At 41.8% G+C, this 19,207-nt stretch overlaps 1 protein-coding gene across 1 annotated transcript in view; it reads left to right on the top strand.

The window, feature by feature from the left end:
- Positions 1 to 19,207, top strand: part of Egflam (EGF like, fibronectin type III and laminin G domains) — a 180,936-nt gene that overhangs the window by 60,250 nt on the left and 101,479 nt on the right. Inside the window, exons 2-3 of the mRNA XM_021208318.2 lie at positions 12,660 to 12,769; positions 14,558 to 14,641. Of these exons, the coding sequence (XP_021063977.1) occupies positions 12,660 to 12,769; positions 14,558 to 14,641 (194 nt within the window). The remainder of the gene's footprint in view (positions 1 to 12,659; positions 12,770 to 14,557; positions 14,642 to 19,207) is intronic.

Raw genomic sequence — 19,207 nt, 5'->3', positions numbered from 1 at the left:
TGTCTTGGGTGCACCTTATATCAAGTCTGAACTCTGCTATGGTGACTCAGGGATTTGAAGAGACGGGAAGAGCTTCTGTTGTGGCTGGCAGAGCTTTAGGGAGGGAATTGGGGATCTGCTCGTTGCTGTTAAGACCCTACCCAGATGCCTCCTTGTCTCTGAAGTTGATATAGGCATGTGCCTTCCCTTTAGCTGATCGTCCCCAGGCTTTCTTCTTTGGACTTTATCTCTCTCCCAGGGGTGTCACCGAGGGCTTACCTTACCCTTTGACTTGAGCTTGTCCTTCCATATCCCGGGAGTTACAGAATCTCTATGTAAGCAATGTTTTCATGCTGCCAATATGACTTCCAAGAGCACCGGCTTGGCGGTCTACCCTGCCCTCCGGGACACTTCAGACACTCAGAGATGCGCTCAGATGCAGGCACTGCATGGGGAGTCCATAGTTCTTTCTTGTAGCAGCCATTTGTGTATCGTGTATACGAGATCTAGACTCCCAGTCCTCCGACCAAAGCCACAGTGCATTCAACTGCTTCTCAGAAGGGGAAAAAAGGTTTCCTCACTAACACACTCCCTAGAGAGGAAAGGACTGTAGGACAGAGATAGCAAAGAGACGGCTGGCCATTGCCAGCCCTGGCTAGTTAGCCGTGTTGCTCCTGGGCACGCGGTTGAGGGGAGTTCTAAGAGTTCCGTAAAAGAAGACTGACAGGGATACTGTGACGGTGCTCTGGAAGTTATGGTGGGTGGTCATGGTGATTCCCAGGAACATATGTAGTACTGCGGTTGAAAAAGAAAAGAGATGATAAAACCAGAGACCCACCTGGCATCCATGCTTATTTTATTGAGGCACAGAGGACGGATCCTGGGGCACAAGGGACTGGGCTGAGGAGGATGTTGAGCCACGGAATATACTTGGAAAGAATTGGGCAGGGGAGGAAGCTGTGGAGGGAGTTGAAGTGGGGAGGAAGCAACAGAATCACAAATCATCCAGACTCACACAGCCTGGGTGGGGGATGGGGATGGAAGCCCATCCAGACTTAATTCCTCTCTATATCTCCGTCTGTCGCTTTGGTAAGATCATACATCCCTAAACAATACAACCCTGTTTCTTCATGGAAAGAAAAAGAAAGAAAGAAAGAAAGAAAGAAAGAAAGAAAGAAAGAAAGAAAGAAAGAAAGAAAGAAAGAAAGAAAGAAAGAGAGAGAAGAAACAATGCCCTACTCAGCCCAGTAATAATCAGTTAACTTCCAGTGAACATGGTGGACTGCATAGAGGTCATTGCTACAGGACTCTTTGATGTCTGAGCAAATGCTTGCAAGCTGAAGGAAAGAACAGTAGCCAGAAGGATGAGGGAAGTTGACTATAGCAACCAAGAAACTCTGGAACTAGAAACGCACATGGGCAAGACAGTGGCATTAAATTTGGAAACCAAGGAAATATGATTTCTAGCCAGAAATGAAGGGCAAATAGCTGACTAATGGTTTGACTACTTTAAATTTTCTGAAGATTTGTAACTTCTCTTTACCACTCCGTCTAGCCCTTTATCTCAGAGCTCTCTAAATAAATAAATAAATAAATAAATAAATAAATAAATAATGCTTACCTCATACAGTACTGGTTCATTGCCTGGGTAACTAACAAGTTGTCTGCCCCTTAACTGATGGACTGTTTGGTTGTTTCCAATAAAGATAGACTAAAGAAACAATCATATGAAATGAAACAATAGACTTACATGACGAGAAGACCCAGTACCGTAAAATAGTCACTAACTCTGGAAGGGAGGAAGGGGACAGACATGGGACACGGAGGTTTATCTGCATTTGTTTAGTTTTATTTTTAAAAAGAAATCGAAAACTGGAAATATAATAATTATTAATAAATTCAGTTTTATATGTACATCAGTGAGAAAGAGAAAAAAAAATTTTATTTGATGTGTGTGTGTGAGTGTGTGTGTATGCACCACATACATGCAGGTAGCCAGAGAGGCTGGAAGAGGGCATCAGAGTCCCTGTAACTGTTGGTGTGAGTGCTGGGAGCCAAACGTTGGTCTTTTACACAAGAGTAGCAAGGGCCCTTCAATGCTGAGCCACACTTCCCGCCTCAGAAGAAAATGTTGCAGTTATACATGTGGACAGGTTGCCGTCCACTAACCTACCAATGTCAGTTCAGGATTTTCACAGCAACAGGAAGCCACAGCACGGCCCATGAGACTTGCTGCTCAACTCCTGGACACAGGGACTGTTAGCAAAGACCTGTGAAACCTTGTCGTGACAGCCCTCTTTTGAGATTTGGAGCCCAGGGAGAAACATATAGCTGTGAGACCTTATTCCTGATTAGAAGAGCCTTAGCTAATCTAGAACAATATAGGAAAGACCATGCAAGCTTCTATTTTAGTTGTAGCCTGTTACTGAATAGCAAGGAGGGGGTTTGTCCTTTGCAGCCAGCCACTCCCTGATCAAGGTTTCGTCACAGTCAGTGAGTACTTCCATGTGACAGTTTTATACCCCTAACTTAAGCCTCCTTCCTGGTGGCCTTGGGTTGGTTGTGTTGGTTGACGTGAGACATGGATATGTGACGATGTAGGTCTGTTACCTTCTGTTGTTGAAAGCCGATCTGCTTTATTCACTGCGAACTATGTTTAGCCTTATCATTAAATGGAGGAAGGCAAACTGCAGACACACAGCAGCTCTATTTGCTCTAAGTGACTGGTGCAAACTTAGCACCTACCTTGCAGATTTCCTTTGTAACAACCAGGCTCTCAGTTTGACTCCCAACCCCACAGTTCTGGCCTTTGGATGCAAAAATATTTTTTGAAAGGAATTTCTTTTAAAATGTGATAAACCAATATGATAACCTCGTATAAAGCTTGTCAAGCAGAAAAAAAAAAAAAAAAAAAAAAAAAAAAAAAAAAAAAAAAAAAAAAAAAAAACAGGGAAGCAAAGAGTCCTTGATCCGAGCCTATAAATGTCACAATTAACCTTTTTCTTTGATCATCCAGTTATTTTTTTCAAATAAATCTACCATAGGACTTTAACCATAGTAGTATGAAAATGTGGGCAAATTTCTCAAATTTTATACTATATTATAATTTTGTTACAGGCAAGAACAAGGTATGACCCCCACCTAATTCTCTATTTATGTGTTTTGACAGAGATAAATTTAGGTTTATAGAAGAGTTCCAAAGGAGTGGAGAGAATGCCTTCATGCCTTGACTCAGTTTCCCCTCATATTAACCCCTCCAGTCCCCTTGGGACACTGGAAGTATCATTCTGTCAAGGAAGCTGCAGACACGATCCGGATTTGGTAGTCTCTCCACAAGTGCTCTTTTCTGTTGGAGAATCCATTCCAAGGTGGCACACGTGCTTGACGAAATCCCACTTGAGTGTTTGTGCACAGTCTGCCTGGGTGATGTAGTATAATCGACCTGGCTATTGTCCCGTTTCTGCACATTTAGATTGTCATGGTGTCTGTGACCCAAGAGAGGCTCTGGGAAGCATCCTGCTGGTGCAGGTTTCTCTTCGTTTAAGATTCTCCCCTCAGAGGGGGCTCATCACCCTTCTGGGTGACAAAAGACAGGACAGTCACAACTTTGCATGCATACACACTCAGCTACACTGCCGCACCTGACTATCAGGAGGTGGTGTGTGCACACACCCTTCAGCATTCTTTACTCTTGCTTCAGCTTCGTTTCATAGGCAAAAAACACCAACATTTCAGTTCTTAAAAATTGTCTTTCATAACTCACAAATTTGAATATTTCCCTGTGAGTTTTTACTGGCTATACTTCTTGTGTAAGTTCTCTCTTCATATCTTATTTATTAAGGTTTCAGTATGTTTTTTATCAATATTTATGAGTTTCATAATAAAGATATCCCATGGCCTGCCATTTAGCAGCAATTACTTACCCCTCAAATCTGCCGGTTTGAAGTTTCCTTTTGTAATTTTTGAAATGCGTCATGAAAGTTTCATGATTTAGAATCAACTAGTTTTCTTTTGATTTATTTTTTAACCTCTTTTAAGCCTGGAGAGTTTCCCCTCAAAAGATAATAAACAAACAAACAAACAAACAAACCTGATTTTGAGATCCATGTGTGTTCTATAACTTGATTTCCCAGGTGTCACAGGTTCATCTGGAATATTTTTGGTATTTGGTCCAGATGTCTGTCATGGCTACCTTCCATGCCCAATCCTACCTCCATAGACTGCAGCAGAAGGTCATACATGCTTCCAGCTGACTGAGAGACATACACTCCTTTTTCTCTGTGACCCCAGGCAGAATCCCTGTAGCTATCCGGATCCCTCCCTCCTGCTCACTCCCATGTACACTCAGTTCTTTATCCCAGGTGTGTGTGTGTGTGTGTGTGTGTGTGTGTGTGAGAGAGAGAGAGAGAGAGAGAGAGAGAGAGAGAGAGAGAGAGGAAAATTTGGTGTTTCTTCTTCTGCCTAGAATACTTTCTTCATGCCCATTTTGTCTGCCTCATTGTTAAAATCAGAAAGAACCTGAGAAGTCTTTGCTGGGTACAAAAAAAAAATCTCTACATACCCGTCAACAGTAATGGTCCTCAGACCCAATTGCAAAGTCCTGTTATCTTGTTTGTGGGGCCACATCTTTTCATTCTTACTGAGACCTCACTGGCTGACCCAGTCCCTTATACATATAGGAAGTTCAATTTATATTTGTTGGATGTGTTGAAAGAAAAAAAGAAATGAAGGAGAAGGACAATGAAATATGAGTCACACCAGTGCCCAGCAAGGTTGGATGTAAATTCTGTCCAGAGAGTATGACAGTAAAAAAGACAGATTGCTGGACTTCATGTTTTTATGATACCAACTTGAGTGGTGTGGGTTGACATTTTCCCTACCTATTTTCACTGTCTGTATAGGAACCATTACTGTAATGCAAAGGCTTAGAACCACACACACACACACACACACACACACACACACACACATACACACACATGGTGTATCATCATTCACTCACTGGATATGAACTAGGTTCTACTAATCAAAGATACCCTTGGGAGACATAGAAAGCAAGGCAGTGGCAGAGGCCACTCTCCTGCTGTCAGGCCAGGTCATCAGAGTATGAGAACTCATTATTCTAGCATCCATCACTTGCTCAGATATCTGGAAGTGGCTGTGGTACCAGTATTAACAGTGGGAGAATAAAAATTTCCGGGTTCTGAATCCCTGATATAATGTAGAACTACTGCCCAATTCTTTCCTTCCTTCCTTCTTTCTTTTTTATTCTCTGTCAGTCTATTTATCATTATATATCTATCATCTACTTATCTGTCTATCATCAATCTATCTATTATCTATCATCATTCTATCATCTATCATCTGTCTACCTTTCTATTTATCATTGTATATCTATTATCTGTCATCTATCTATCATCTATCTATTATCTATTTATCTATTATCTATTATCTCCATCATTATCTACCTATTATAACAATTGATGGAAACTACTAACCTTCATTTCTCTGACCGTCTACCACCTTCTATAACTATCTCTTTTTTTTAAAGATTCAAGGGTGTTTTCTAATTTATGGACTGAACCATTACAGACATATTAGGGATATGATAAGCAACCCCCTCTTCCTGAACTACACATCTTGTTTCAATCCATTTTAACTTTTCCCAGTGCATAGGAAGGATGCTAATCCTATGTCTCCAGATACAGTCATGCCATTCCATTTCTGAAGGACTGACAAGCCATTTCCACTTTCTTTATCCTCATCTGCCATCATTGAGATTGTCTAGGAATAGACCTTTTTAACCAGCAGTGAATGTGGCCAGTAGTGGCAATTATACCATCAGACCCAAGAATAAAATTATAGTAAGAAAATGTAGTTGAGTTAATAGCTAAGATCTTTAACCTATCAAAAGTTCTCCTAAAACAATGAGGACAAAAACTCAATTAAAAAAAATTAAAGCCGGGCGTGGTGGCACACGCCTTTAATCCCAGCACTTGGGAGGCAGAGGCAGGCAGATTTCTGAGTTCAAGGCCAGCCTAGTCTACAGAGTGAGTTCCAGGACAGCCAGGGCTACACAGAGAAATCCTGTCTCGAAAAAAACAAACAAACAAACAAACAAAAAACAAAAAACAAAATTTAAAAGACACAAAAATAAATATCTAGCAAAAGTATAAAATACTTATTTTTAAATAACATATGACAGTATAAAGTATTTAATTTTTAAAATTAAGTCTACAAAGGTGTTTGTTTTGTTTGGAGACATGGCCTCCACGTTTAGTCCTAACTGGCCTAGAACCCATGCTGTTGACCTGTCTATCTTTGATCTCACAGACTTGCCTGCCTCGGTCTTCCTAGTGCTGGGATTAAAGCCATGCACCATCACACCTAACACAAAGGTTTTCAGTTTTCAGAGCTTGGGCGCTCACTCAGAAGTCTGCTGCTTCTCTGGCATCTTCAAAGTCCCAGGTTCGATCTGCAGCGCTACCCCAAAGTCACAGAGGATGCCTCGAGCTTTTCGTGGACATTTACGATTCACAGCAAAACTGAGACTAAGGTGAAGAGATTGTTTATATACCCTTACCTCTACATATGCTCAGACACCCCCCCCCCATTATAAACAGCCCCCACCAGAGAGGTACATTTGTTCCAACCGCTCTGCTTCCAATCAACTCTCAGCTGAAGTTTACAATTCACATTAGGACTCATTATTCCAGTTGAATATAACATCAGTATGGCTAGCTATATAATGGTATGTATGTACCTCATTTTAGTATCATATAGCAATGGTTAATACTATCTATCATCTTGATTGGATTGAGACAGACTCTTGGGGGCTTCATACGTCACACTATGGATGTGCCTCTGACAGTGTTTCCGGAAAAGATTAACCAAGGAGAGAAAGCCCTCCTTGAATGTGGCTGACCATCCCAACGGCTGAAGGTCCAGGTAGATAAGGGGGCGGGAGGATATAAAGCTTGCTAGCATAAATGTTCTCTCTCTCTCTCTCTCCTTCCTGACCTCCATGAGAGGAGATATCACCTGATATTCTGATCTATCACCCTCCACACCATGATGGTCTGGAGTCTCTGAAACTGTGGGTCAGAATCCTTCCTTCTTTTGAATCCTGTCTCTTGAGTACATGTCACATACAGAATAGTGTAACTTGTAAAAATTCATCTATTCATCCCTAACTCTCCACAGATTCCTGGCAGTCAGTCACACTTCTACTGTCTGCAGAATGCCAACTATCTGGAATCCCTCAGTCTGTAGCCTTTCCCAGACTGACTTCCCTCACTTAGTAATACCCATTTGAATTTCTTCCATGGCTCTTTGTCATAGAATACCCCATCTATTTTGGGTACCAAATAATATCCCATTATCTGAATGTATGACAGTTTATTTATCCATTCAGCTGTCGAATGACATCTTAGTTATGTCTAAGATTGAGCAAGCACGAATAAAGCTGCCATAGATGTATGTGCATAGCATTTTGTGAGAACAGAAGGTTTTAGCTTCTTTAAATAACAAGAGGTTCACAATGCTGGATCTTATGGTAAGGTCATTTTTCTAAGAAACCGCCAACAAGCTGTCTTCCAGTGTGATTGTGGCAGTTTGAATTTCCATCAGCATGAATGAGAGATTGTTTTTAAAACTGGGGACTGAACTGGCTTCACAACAGATGCGAATCCTGGTCATAAAGCCCTACCCTCTAATCCCCCCCTAAAGGGCGTGCTTTGTGCTAAGGTTCAGCAGACAATTTTGGGAAGCACTATATACCCAGCACTCCTCTTATGTTTTATCCTGAGACTAAGTCTCACTAGGTTGCCCAGATGGGCTTAAAACTTCCTCTGCAGTCCTGACCATGATCTTCCAGCCTTAGTTACAGAGTAGCCAGGGTTCCCAGTACATGTTACCAGTCCTGCCCGAGCTGGAGTTCTTGTTGCTTCCCATTCTTGGGAGTGCTTTGGATTTGGCCATTCTCGTAGGTATAGATGGAGACTGTTTAAATGCTCATTTCTTTCTTAATGTGTTGGAGCCGTCTTTCATGTGCTTGTTTGCGCTCTGTAGGTCTACCTTCATGGATTATCTGTGACATGTGTTAAAAAAAAAAAACTCAATTATTTTTTTAGAGTGAACACTAAGAGTTCTGTGTTTGTAGTTTTTTTTTTTTTCAGTTGCTGTAACAAAATATGATAAGCTACGCCATGGCTTATAAAGAATAGAAATTTGTTTTTCACTCTTATGGAAACTTTTGGGTATGGGACATGTCTGCAAGATGGAGGGTGCCGGCGGGAAGGCCTTAGTGGAGATGCCCTTATCTGGGATGTAGGGTGTCGAAAGTCCACAATCGTGTCACAAGAGATTGTCTATAAAGGCATCCCTTAGTCCTCCTGCTCAACTCTCATATGGCAGAAGGGGAGGTGGAGGTGGGGTAGTTTTTTTTTTTTACTTTATGTATATGAGTACACTGTTGCTCCCTTCAGACACACCAGAAGGGGCCACTGGATCCAAATATAGATGTTTGTGAGCCACCATGTGTCGCTTTTAACCTCTGAGTTGTCTCTCCAGCCCAAGGATTCTTCTCTAAAACCACTGTACCATTTTTCTTGTCACCCACTGTGACAAGATGCAGGACAGAACAACTTAACAGAGGGAAGTTTCTTTTGCTCACGCTCTCAGAAGATTTAGCACATCACGTAAAGCCTGGAGGAGTTCAAGATTGTAAGAACCGACCTTATCTCCAATGATCGGGAAGCAGGGGGCTTAGGGTATCACTAGAAGCAGATGTATCTCTTAAAGCTGTCCCCAGAAGCCTATATCTTATGGTTGGGCCCATGTCCTAAAAGTTTTATAGCCTCCAAAACTGTACCAGTAGCTTAGGCCCCAGTGTTCAAACTCGTGAGACTTTGGGGAACATTTCAAATGCGAAACCATGACAGGACTGAGTCTGTTCATGAGCCTGTCCCCTCCCCATCTAATCACTGCCTAAATGCCATTAGTTGAAGCTTACATTCAAGATAAACTGGGGGAGGGGCACATTTATCATGTAGATTCTATATATTTACTAATAGCCCGTGATCAGATGTACTGAGTACAAATCGTCTTTTATAGTCCTGGCTTGTCTTCTACTCTCTTGACCATACTTTTGCAGAGTAGAAATTCTGGCGTGCTAACATTTAGACCCAGAAAGCCCACGTTGCTTATTCAGAACATGCCCTGCATCACCATAAGCTTATAAATTAGTTAATTTCTCACATATAAGTTTGGTTCTCACAAGTCTTTAAAAATATTGACTCTCTTAAGTTGGCAGTTCTCAGCAAGTTTTCCAAGGTGTCAATTGTTCACCTAGATTTATTGGACCTGGTCAAGATGTTCTTGTTTTTTCCAGCTGTCTGAGAGAATGCTGCTATTGTTCAGTGGAGAGGCATTAACAAGGCTACTGAACATTAACAATGTTGCTAACTATCCTTCCTGACTGTAGGAGTGTTCGCTATCAGCTACCTAACTCACAATGTCAATAGTATCAACAGACAATTGAGAAATTGTCTTAGGTCCAGGAATTCTAAGAAATTATTCGGATTTATTAGAGTGCATGTGTATTATAATTCTGAAAGATACCGACCCTTGAAATACTTGTTTATGCATGTGAGAAATCACATATAGAACTTCTGTTCAGCATTTTCTTTTTTTTCCCAATATTTTATTAGGTTTTTACTTCATTTACATTTCAAATGCTATCCCCAAAGTCCCCTATACTCTCCCCCACTCTGTTCCCCTACCCACCTACTCCCACTTCTTGGCCCTGGTGTTCCCCTGTACTGGGGCATATAAAGTTTGCAAGACCAAGGGGCCTCTCTTCCCAATGATGGTCGACTAGGCCATCTTCTGCTATATATGTAGCTAAAGACACGAGATCTGGGGGGTACTGGTTAGTTCATATTGTTGTTCCACCTATAGGGTTGCAGACCCCTTCAGCTCCTTGGGTACTTCCTCTAGCTCCTCTATTGGAGGCCCTGTGTTTCATCTGATAGCTGATTGTGAGCATCCACTTCTGTGTTTGCCAGGCATTGTCATAGCCTCACAAGAGACAGCTATATCAGGGTCCTTTCAGCAAAATCTTGCTGGCGTATGCAGTAGTGTCTGCGTTAAGTGAAACTTCCTAAACAGCCTAGGTGCCCATTGAGTAGGCTGATGGTTAATGTACGAATGAGCTCTTTATGGGAGTGTTGTAGGCTATGTGACCTCTACCCACCTTTCTACAATCCTGCAGTCCTTGTGAATGCCCTCTATTTTGTGCACAGACTTGGTATAAGATTAAATCCCAGGACTTCTTTCATTCTGGTATACCTGGTCTTGAAAACTAGGAAGGACTAATCCTTTCTCTGTCACCCCAATGGTGAGTAGTCACATGGCCTGAATTTGGATGATCAGATGCATCTTTGAGCCATGAGCCAAGTAGAGGCAGATAGATCATTGGAGGTTTAAGTTCCTGAGTGAAGGTATCTATGGGAAGGGGATGGGGGGGGGGGGGCTTTCCTGGTCTCATAGTTCTTGCTAAGTGAATCAAGCTTCTATTAATTCATCTGAAAACCTTGAGTTCTGTTACTGGAAACATTGGTGAAATAGTTAATTACTTAATTACTCAGGAAAGAATCAGAACAACAAGGTGACAGATGCCTGAAGACATTTTTAAAGCATTTATATAATATCAAGTTAACAGTAGTATAATAAGATTAGCTGAACATTTTCCCTGGCCTTCCTGAACCATTAATACAATTCAAGTAATAAAACCATTGAGGTCATGAGGGGGGATGAAAGCATTGGTGAACAGCCTCTGAAGTAGGAAATTGGCCCATTTAAATAGATACATTAGATTTCTGTACGTTGCAAATACTCTGATAAATTGAAGAATTCTATGCCATTGTTAAAAGAAAAGCGCATGTGGGCACACTAGGAAGGGAATCCAGACAGAGTCTTGCTAAGTAGCCTTGACTAGTCTGAAGCTGGCTCTGTAGACCAGGTTGGCCTTGAACTCAAAGACATCCATCTTTCTCCCCCTTCCAAGCACTGGGTTTAAAGGTGTATGCCACCACAGCCAACAAGGAAATCAAATGTTTGAGCATTCATTCTCTCAAGGGATGTTTGCTGAGCTTGGATCATTTCCTACTCTGTATGCTAGACAGGACAGAACTGATTTCTGCCCTCATGGAATGTTATTTAAAATAGTGAATTACGGGAAATAAAAGTGTCTAACAATGGTGGAGTAACAAATACTGTTTATTGTGGAAATGAGTATGCTATAGAAGTATTTAGCGTCATTAAAAATAATTATTTTAATGATGGAAAATTAAGTAAAATAAACTATAACATTATGAGCATGTGCACATATATACATAATCACTAAATTATAAATGAAATTATATATAACTAAAATTATATGTATCATGAACATACAGAATAATTTTTTAATTGTATGTGACCAAGAGAAGGTCCTACTAAAATGCTAACAGGACTCGTTTCTGAATGATAAGATTGTGGGCCTGTGTGTGCTCTAAATCTTGACAACTTTCATATGCTGTTTTAGAAGTATAAAATATATTATTTATGGTCATAAGATTGTTTTAAGAGAAACAGATACTGTGCTAGTTTCTCTTCCCGTTGCTGTGATAAAGTACCCCGATAGAGAAAGGGTTTATTTTGGGTTATTGTTCCAGGTTATAGTCCATTAATGCAAGTAAGTCAGGGCATCAGCTAGTCATATTACAACCCCAGACCAAAAGCAGAGAGCTTTGAATGCATGCTTCCTTGTGCTCAGCTATTTATTATTTATTTATTTGTGTTTGCCTTCATGTATATCTGCTCGCCTCATTCATACCCTATCCCTCAAGGCAAGAAGGGAGTGTTGGATCTCCTGAAACTACAGTTACAGAAAATCATGAGCTGCTATTGGGTGCCAATAACTGAGCCCAGGTCCTCTGTCAGAGGAGAAAGTGCTCTTAACTATTTAGCCATCTCTCTAGCTCCATTTTTCTCTACTCTTTCACAGTTCAGGATCCAAACTCAGGGAAAGGTGCTACCCATAGAGAATGGGTCCTCCTACTTCAATTAACATCATTAAGATAACTACAGATAAACATGCCCACAGCCCAACCTGGTCTAGACAATCCTTCAGACTCCCTTCCCAGGTGAATCTAGAGTGTGTCAAGCTGATAATTAAAATTAACCATTGCAGGACCATATTTTCAAAACAACCCCTAAGACTATATTAACTATATACACAGATACATGTTTGTAACACGCATACACAATGTATATGTTATAAGTAGATTAAAAACTGATCATCTTATTAGACCCTTTTCAAATTCTAATGGGAATGTCATAGAGATTGGCTTATTCCATCATGAACTGTAAATCCCATTTTGCTGGTCTCTGATGAACACAAGTTACAGAATAAATGAAAGGCTAATTTCATTGCCTCACTTTCTCTACCAGCGGCAGGCTGGGAGTCAGCAGTCAAGTTCTGGTGAGGTTGTCTGAGACCAGTGTGGTGTATAAGAGGATGTTGCATTGTCCTTAACTACAGTCTTCATCTATGAGCATACAGTCAGATCTTGTTTGTGTGATACTTAAGAAGGGGTACACGAAGCATCTAACACAATCTCTTTTGTCTGGGGCAGGCAAGGTGGGACCTCCTCTTGACATCAAGCTGGGAGCCTTGAACTGTACAGCCTTCAGCATCCAGTGGAAAACACCAAAGCGTTCTGGTAGCTCCATCATTGGCTACACAGTGAGTACAGGGGCATGGAGGATTCTGCAATGTGTGTGTGCATGTGTGTGTATATACATGTTTGTACATATATGTGTGAGCATGCATGTGTGTGTGCATTCATGTGTCTGTCTGTCTGACTATCTGTCAATTTTCACCATGTATATCTCCTGCACAGGTTAAGTCTCCCTTATCTGATTGGGATCAGAAATGTTTTGAATTGGGGATTGTTTTTCCCTTCAGATTTCAGAGCATCTCCGTACTACATAGTTAGATATCCTGGGGCTAGGACCCAAAACTAAACCCAAAATCTAATAACAGTTCATATGTACCTTACACATACATATAGCAGGAGACAATTTTATATACTTCCAGTGTATCTAAGTTTTCACTCGCCATGTGAAGCCAGGTGTGAAATTTTACTTTTTTGTGTGTTTTGGGGTCATATCGGCACTCAAAATGTTTCAGATCCTGAAGCAGTTCAGAGTTTGATTCTTGTAATATACTCACCCTGCTTTTGACCCCTTACAGCAATCCTCTTGTGTTAATGACTGTGTCATTCTCCTCTGGTGACCTGGTGACACACTTCATCCACTGGGATCTATGCAGTCTTTTTGGTATACTGCAAAGGGAGATCAAAACAGGTAGAATGCATGGTTCCTGCTACCAGCTGCATCGCATCAAACTTAGATGATAATACCGGAAGAGAAAATCACAGGACATCACTAACAGGATCTGAGTTAAGGGAGCAGGGGAACGTTCGGTCCTATGTCCTAGGCCAGCAGGGGAACGTTCAGACTATGTCCTAGGCCAGCAGGGGAACGTTCGGTGACTATGTCCTAGGCCAGGAGAGACAACAAACTAGGCTGAACGATTGCAGTTCACCAAAATATTTTTTCTTTGAATAGTGTTTTTAGAAATGAGTTAACTCTAGAAGTTGGGATATTTCAGACATCTGAAATCTCTGTGATACTGGGAGAGCTGGCCATACCAAGCTCACGATATCCTGCCTCTAGGCGGGGAGTACTTCATCTGGGGTGGAGAGAAAGCTGTTTGTCCCCCCTTGCGTTCCCCCATTGCCTACCAACTTTGTTTCACCGCAGAGCAGAGGTTGTGCGTGCTCCATGTCCTCTGGTCTTCTTAAAGTAGAAATCTATCTTGAGACCATCTTAGGGTTTCTGGTGCTATAATTCTACATCATGACCAAAAGCAACTTGGGGAGGAAAGGGCTTATTTCATCTTGTAACTTTCAGGTCACAGTCCATCACTGAGGGAAGTCGGGGCAGGAATCTAGCAGGGCAGAGACCTGGGGCTGGGAACTGAAGAAGAGGCCATGGAGGAGTTCTGCTTACAGGATTATGCAACCTGCTTTCTTCCAGCGCCCACAACCACTACTCACAGTGAACCTGGCCCGTCCACATCAATTACCACACAAGAAAATACACCATAGACATGTACAGGGGTTAATCTTATAGGGGCATTTTCTCAGTTAAGGTTGCCTTTTCAAAAACGACTGTATCTTGTGTCATCCACAAACATGAGAAATGGTTGCCCCAAGAAGATTGTATTTTGGGGGGAGGGGGAGGAGCTGAGTCCAGCTCTACCCATTCTTCCTCACTGTGGGGGTCTTTCTCCAAGCCTGTGCAGGTTTGTGGCCCTACTAGATACTACCCTTTAGTCACAGGGACCTAGTAATTATGAGGCAAGGTGACATACCACCATAGCCACACCCTTTCTGAATGTTTTTGAACTTTTGATGTTAGGGAAATGTTGCCTTTATTCTCACCATGGCCTCTGCTTCTTTCCAAGGTGTTTTACTCTGAGGTTGGTTCAGATAAGTCCCTGCGGGAGCGGTCACACAACGTCCCTGTTGGCCAGGATGCCCTAATCACTGTGAGTATTTCCATAAAGGCATCAGGGTGTTTGGGACCTCAGGGAAGCACAGATAGATTTCTGGCTTGCTACATGTACTTCAACGTACGTAATAATCACAAGGGGTTTGCATTAGCGTTCTCAAAGGTTTCCTATATGCACTACTCTGGAAACATACCCCTCCCTCTAGAAAGGCAGGCATTTGATGCAAGGGTCCATCCCAGACACAGACGCAAGGGTCCATCCCAGATGACACACTTCCTCCTTCCCTGAGTGGAATCAGCCACACGAAGGCCTCCCCACTCCACTCTCCTTTTCGTCATAAAACTCAACGCTGACACTTTTGTAATCTCAATAAAACTTTATAAATAAACATGACACATCTGTGAGTTCCCAACTGGCAGAAAAAAATGATGTAATTTGAAATGTATATCCACATGGTCTGTTGTTTATTTTATTATCCCAGCCCGGCATGTGTCAACTTCTTCCATTTCTTGCCAGGGTCTCTCAGGGTGAGATTTTTTTGCTTTTGGCTTCTTCTGGTACCTCCCCACCCCCACATTCTTCCTTCCCATTCTGCTCCTTAATCTACAGGCCGAAGCTTCAGAATCGCTCCATAAAGCATGACACCGGTGCCTACAAACAACAGTGTCATGATGGCCCTGGTGGCACTGTCTGTCACTCCCATTTAATAAGTGCCTGCTGAGTACAGCACAGCCCGGAACCCATTTGTCATCTTCGATAAGTCGCTATTACTTATTAAGTGTCTGTCACCACCAGGCACAGTCCCTCCTGCTTTATGTTTGTTTTCCTGTTTAATCTTCACAACTCTCCCATGACCTCATTCTGCTGACAGGAATGCTGAAACAGAGAGGTGAAGTAACTCCCCCAAATTGTATATCACGGAGAACCAGCATTCACCTGCACACCTCTGGTGGAGGTCTGAGCCACAGACCTGTCTCATCTTTACTAACACTCTCATGACCTGGGAGGACTAGCTATGCACTTCAGCTTGCTTGTATCATTAGCCTCTGAAGCCCTCAGCCCCAGCCTGTGGTTCTCTCTGCCCTAAGTTGGAAGAATAGTATCAGGCATTGGGCTTTCCTGTCAGTTTCTAATATTCCAGCTTCTTGCTGTTGTAACAGCTAGCCTAGTGCCTTCTGTATGTCCACTGCAAGATATCATGTTATCCTTGTTTGGGGACAGTATTCATTGGGTTAGATTTATGTAAGAAACCACCTGGGACTTTCTATAGTTCCATTGACCCCATCAAAGAGTGGGTATTTTTCCTAGTAGTGTCCCCCACCAATCTCCTGTGTTTCAAGGCTTGCTCTTCTACATAAAACATTGTCTGACCCAGAGCTTTGAAACTGAGAGTCTGCCTGGCACAGGGGACCTGGGCTATACAAGTGACTCCATGAGAGTATGTCAAAGCAGGTGTCAAATACAAGATCAGGAGCTGTGACACTGGGCTTCTGGAACTACCCCTCCCATTTGCAGGTTAGAATGCTGGCCAAAGTGACTTTGTCTAAGATTCAGCTTTGTCCCAAAGAAAGAATGCAATAATCAGATGCACCGAGAGTAGACGAATCTCTGTCATAAACGCCTCTCATAAAATATCATGAAGGAGTTTGATGTCATGTCTGATGCTCTGATGTTAACTATACTCCTTCTGTTCTTTACATCTAGGCATTAAGGTGTCCTGGCAATTTCTAGTATTCCAACATCTTGCTGATGTAACAAGTGGCATGGTGGCTTCTGTAAGTCCACTGCAAGATAACATGCAGTCCCTATTTAGGGACAGCATTTAGGCTTGGGAAAATTCAGTCTGGCCTGCTGGCATGTAATCACACCTACATGGGAGGCTGAGGCAGGAGAATGCCAGTTTAAGACCTGTTGGACTACATAGTGAGTTCAATGATACACCGTAAGTGTATGAAGGTCATGATTCAAAAGGAAAGGAGAAAGAAGGGAAATGAAAAGGTAAAGGTGGGGAGAGTGGCCGAGGCAATAGCCCAGTGGTAGGGTGCTTGACTAGCATGTGAGAGGCTCACCGTTCAAACCATAATATATAAAACAAAACAAAGGAACAAAACATACTCCAATAAAACAATTAGAGAGCAGTATAACACCAGATGCCATTAACCTGATATTTAGGAGACAGGATTTGAAAGGGATAGATAAATATTGACACGAGCAGTCAAGAGATAAAACTTGGGGCTAGAAATCGAAACAGAACTTTCTAGAAAGTCAGAATCAAAGGAATACCATCCCAGTGGGAAGAAATAGTTTGAACATTAGGTATGGTCATGTATGTGCATATGGCTGGGTGCTGGCATGTTTGGGTCGGGGTGAGGACCTGTGTCTTATGTACAGGACTAGAGGAGACTTCTAGAAGCTTCTGATATGCATGAATATGACAAACCTATAAGACAGGATGGGAAGGCTCATAGAACAGCAATAATCCATGAGTTCAGATTCTTATGCAACACCCAACTGACCAACCAACCAACCAGGCAATCATTCTGAGTCTGTCTCCCATAAGCAAAGTAAGGATTCCAAAGCCGTCCTAGGCCACAGATAGTATCTGTGGTTGCCAAACTGTGTGTCAGAGTACCTCAGTGGTCCGTGGCGATGCTTATATGAGTGCTCTGCAGTATTTTAAAACTTTGGAGCAGGCAAGAAGGCTTGATGAGTAAAAAGAAGTTGATGTACAACCTGGTGACCTGGAGTTTGTTTACCGGAGCATGTAAAGAGTGGGTTGACTTCATAAAGCTGTCCTCTGCCCTTTGGGCATGTATCATAGGGGTGTGATATGTATGCCACATATATATAATACACACACAAACACACACAATGAATGATAGTAGTAGTAGTAGTAGTAGTAGTAGTAGTAGTAGTAGTAGTAGTAACTTTCAAGGAAAACTGTGAATTAACATTAAGAAGGTGTTTGGATATAACTACTTAGTAAATGGAGTTGTTTTGTATCCCTTTTGGCTCAGAGATGGTGTAAAATGTTTCTGAGAAGTTATGTGCATCTTCAGCAGAGAATGTTTGGGACCTCCGTACTTTAGCATTCCAACCTATAGCATATAGATGTTGTAAGAATTAAACAAGTTAGATGGTTATAGCGTTCTCAGCATGCCTGCACAGACTAAGACTGAAGAAGTGGTTAATACAGTCTACATTGCAAAGGAAGAAGTGTATTTGCTCTGTCAAACTTTTGGGCACAGACAGGAGCTGTGTGGATTGAGTTTAGCCTTGCAGAATTTCTCTTTATTTCTCTTCTGCTTTCCTTCCTTTCTCTCTCTTCAGGGACCTCCTGGTCATCAGGCAATTTTTGTATGTCTTTGAGAAGTTGAACTCCAACCCCAGCCCAGGACTGAGGAAGAGGGGGTGGTCCTCCTTGCTGAAATGTCTAATTTTCCACCTCCTTTTGTCCTATGTAAGGCCTATGTAGATAACTAATCATAGGGTTAGCAAGTGGGATTTTAATCATTTAGGAAGGGGTATTAGTGTCTTTGTGCCTGATCTGTTATCTCACAAGGCAAAGAAAGGCTGTCATGTTGTCAATTGAACTCTGTTCTAAGATTACGGGAAGCCAGTTGAGAAGTGAAAATATTTAAACTCATGAGCCACACAATGGGGAAGTCTCCCCCGTCCCAACCTCTCTTATCCTTACTTTTACTGCCAGAGTATCTTTAGAGTAACATAGGCCCAATCACCAAAAACAAAACTTGATGTGATTTTCCAGATTGAGTACCAAGTAGTGAACCAGGTTGACAAATAGATAGTCAGATTTAACTGATACATTAAAAGGGAGAAACACAACAGATATTCTGACCAAAATCACCTGGCTGGCAATGTGGCATTCTTAGAGATTGTTTGATAGACTTTTTCTAGAAGATTCTGATATGGTTAGCTTCTTGCACCCACTTTATCCTTTGTCTTAGAAAGATGACTTGCATCTCCACTCTAGGAAACAAAATACTGAAGTAAAGCAAAGAAAATGTGGTAATATTTTTGAGCATTAGAAATAGAGAATAACTGTTTGACAATTTTTATATTTTGATCATGTACCATCAGTTAAATGCTTGAGCACACAGCAATATATGTATATTTATGTCTTTATAAATTATACATGTAGGTCTATTCTAATGTATTATGTACATTATAAAATCCCACAGAATCTTTAAAGAAAAGATAAAACAGAAATAGAAAGTTCTGGTTTCTTCGGCTACCTCACTAGGTTGTGTTGCTCTGGGCAGTTCTTTGGACTCTACTGGCCTGCCTGAGCCAGAACCCTGGTTCTGTTTAGGTTCTATCTAAAGTCGGAGGGAGAAAGCATAGGAACTGGAAGGCTTGTTTCCAGCTACCACTCTATTTTCACCTGAGCAAAGGTGAACTTCAGTAAGGTCACTGAACTCATCAGCATCTCTTTGACAGAACATGGGTAGCCTAGCGACGGTTCCTGGTGGGAGCCACATTGGTCAGTGAGGGGATATAGAAGGATGTCAGTCAGTAGTGGGCATGTAGAAGGATGTCAGTCAATAGTGGGTATATAGAAGGATGTCAGTCAATAGTGGG

This window comes from Mus pahari, chromosome 11, assembly GCF_900095145.1.
Source record: "Mus pahari chromosome 11, PAHARI_EIJ_v1.1, whole genome shotgun sequence".
NCBI lineage: Eukaryota > Metazoa > Chordata > Mammalia > Rodentia > Muridae > Mus > Mus pahari.
Note: the sequence above shows the minus strand (reverse complement) of the source record. Positions and strands in the feature narration are given on the sequence as shown.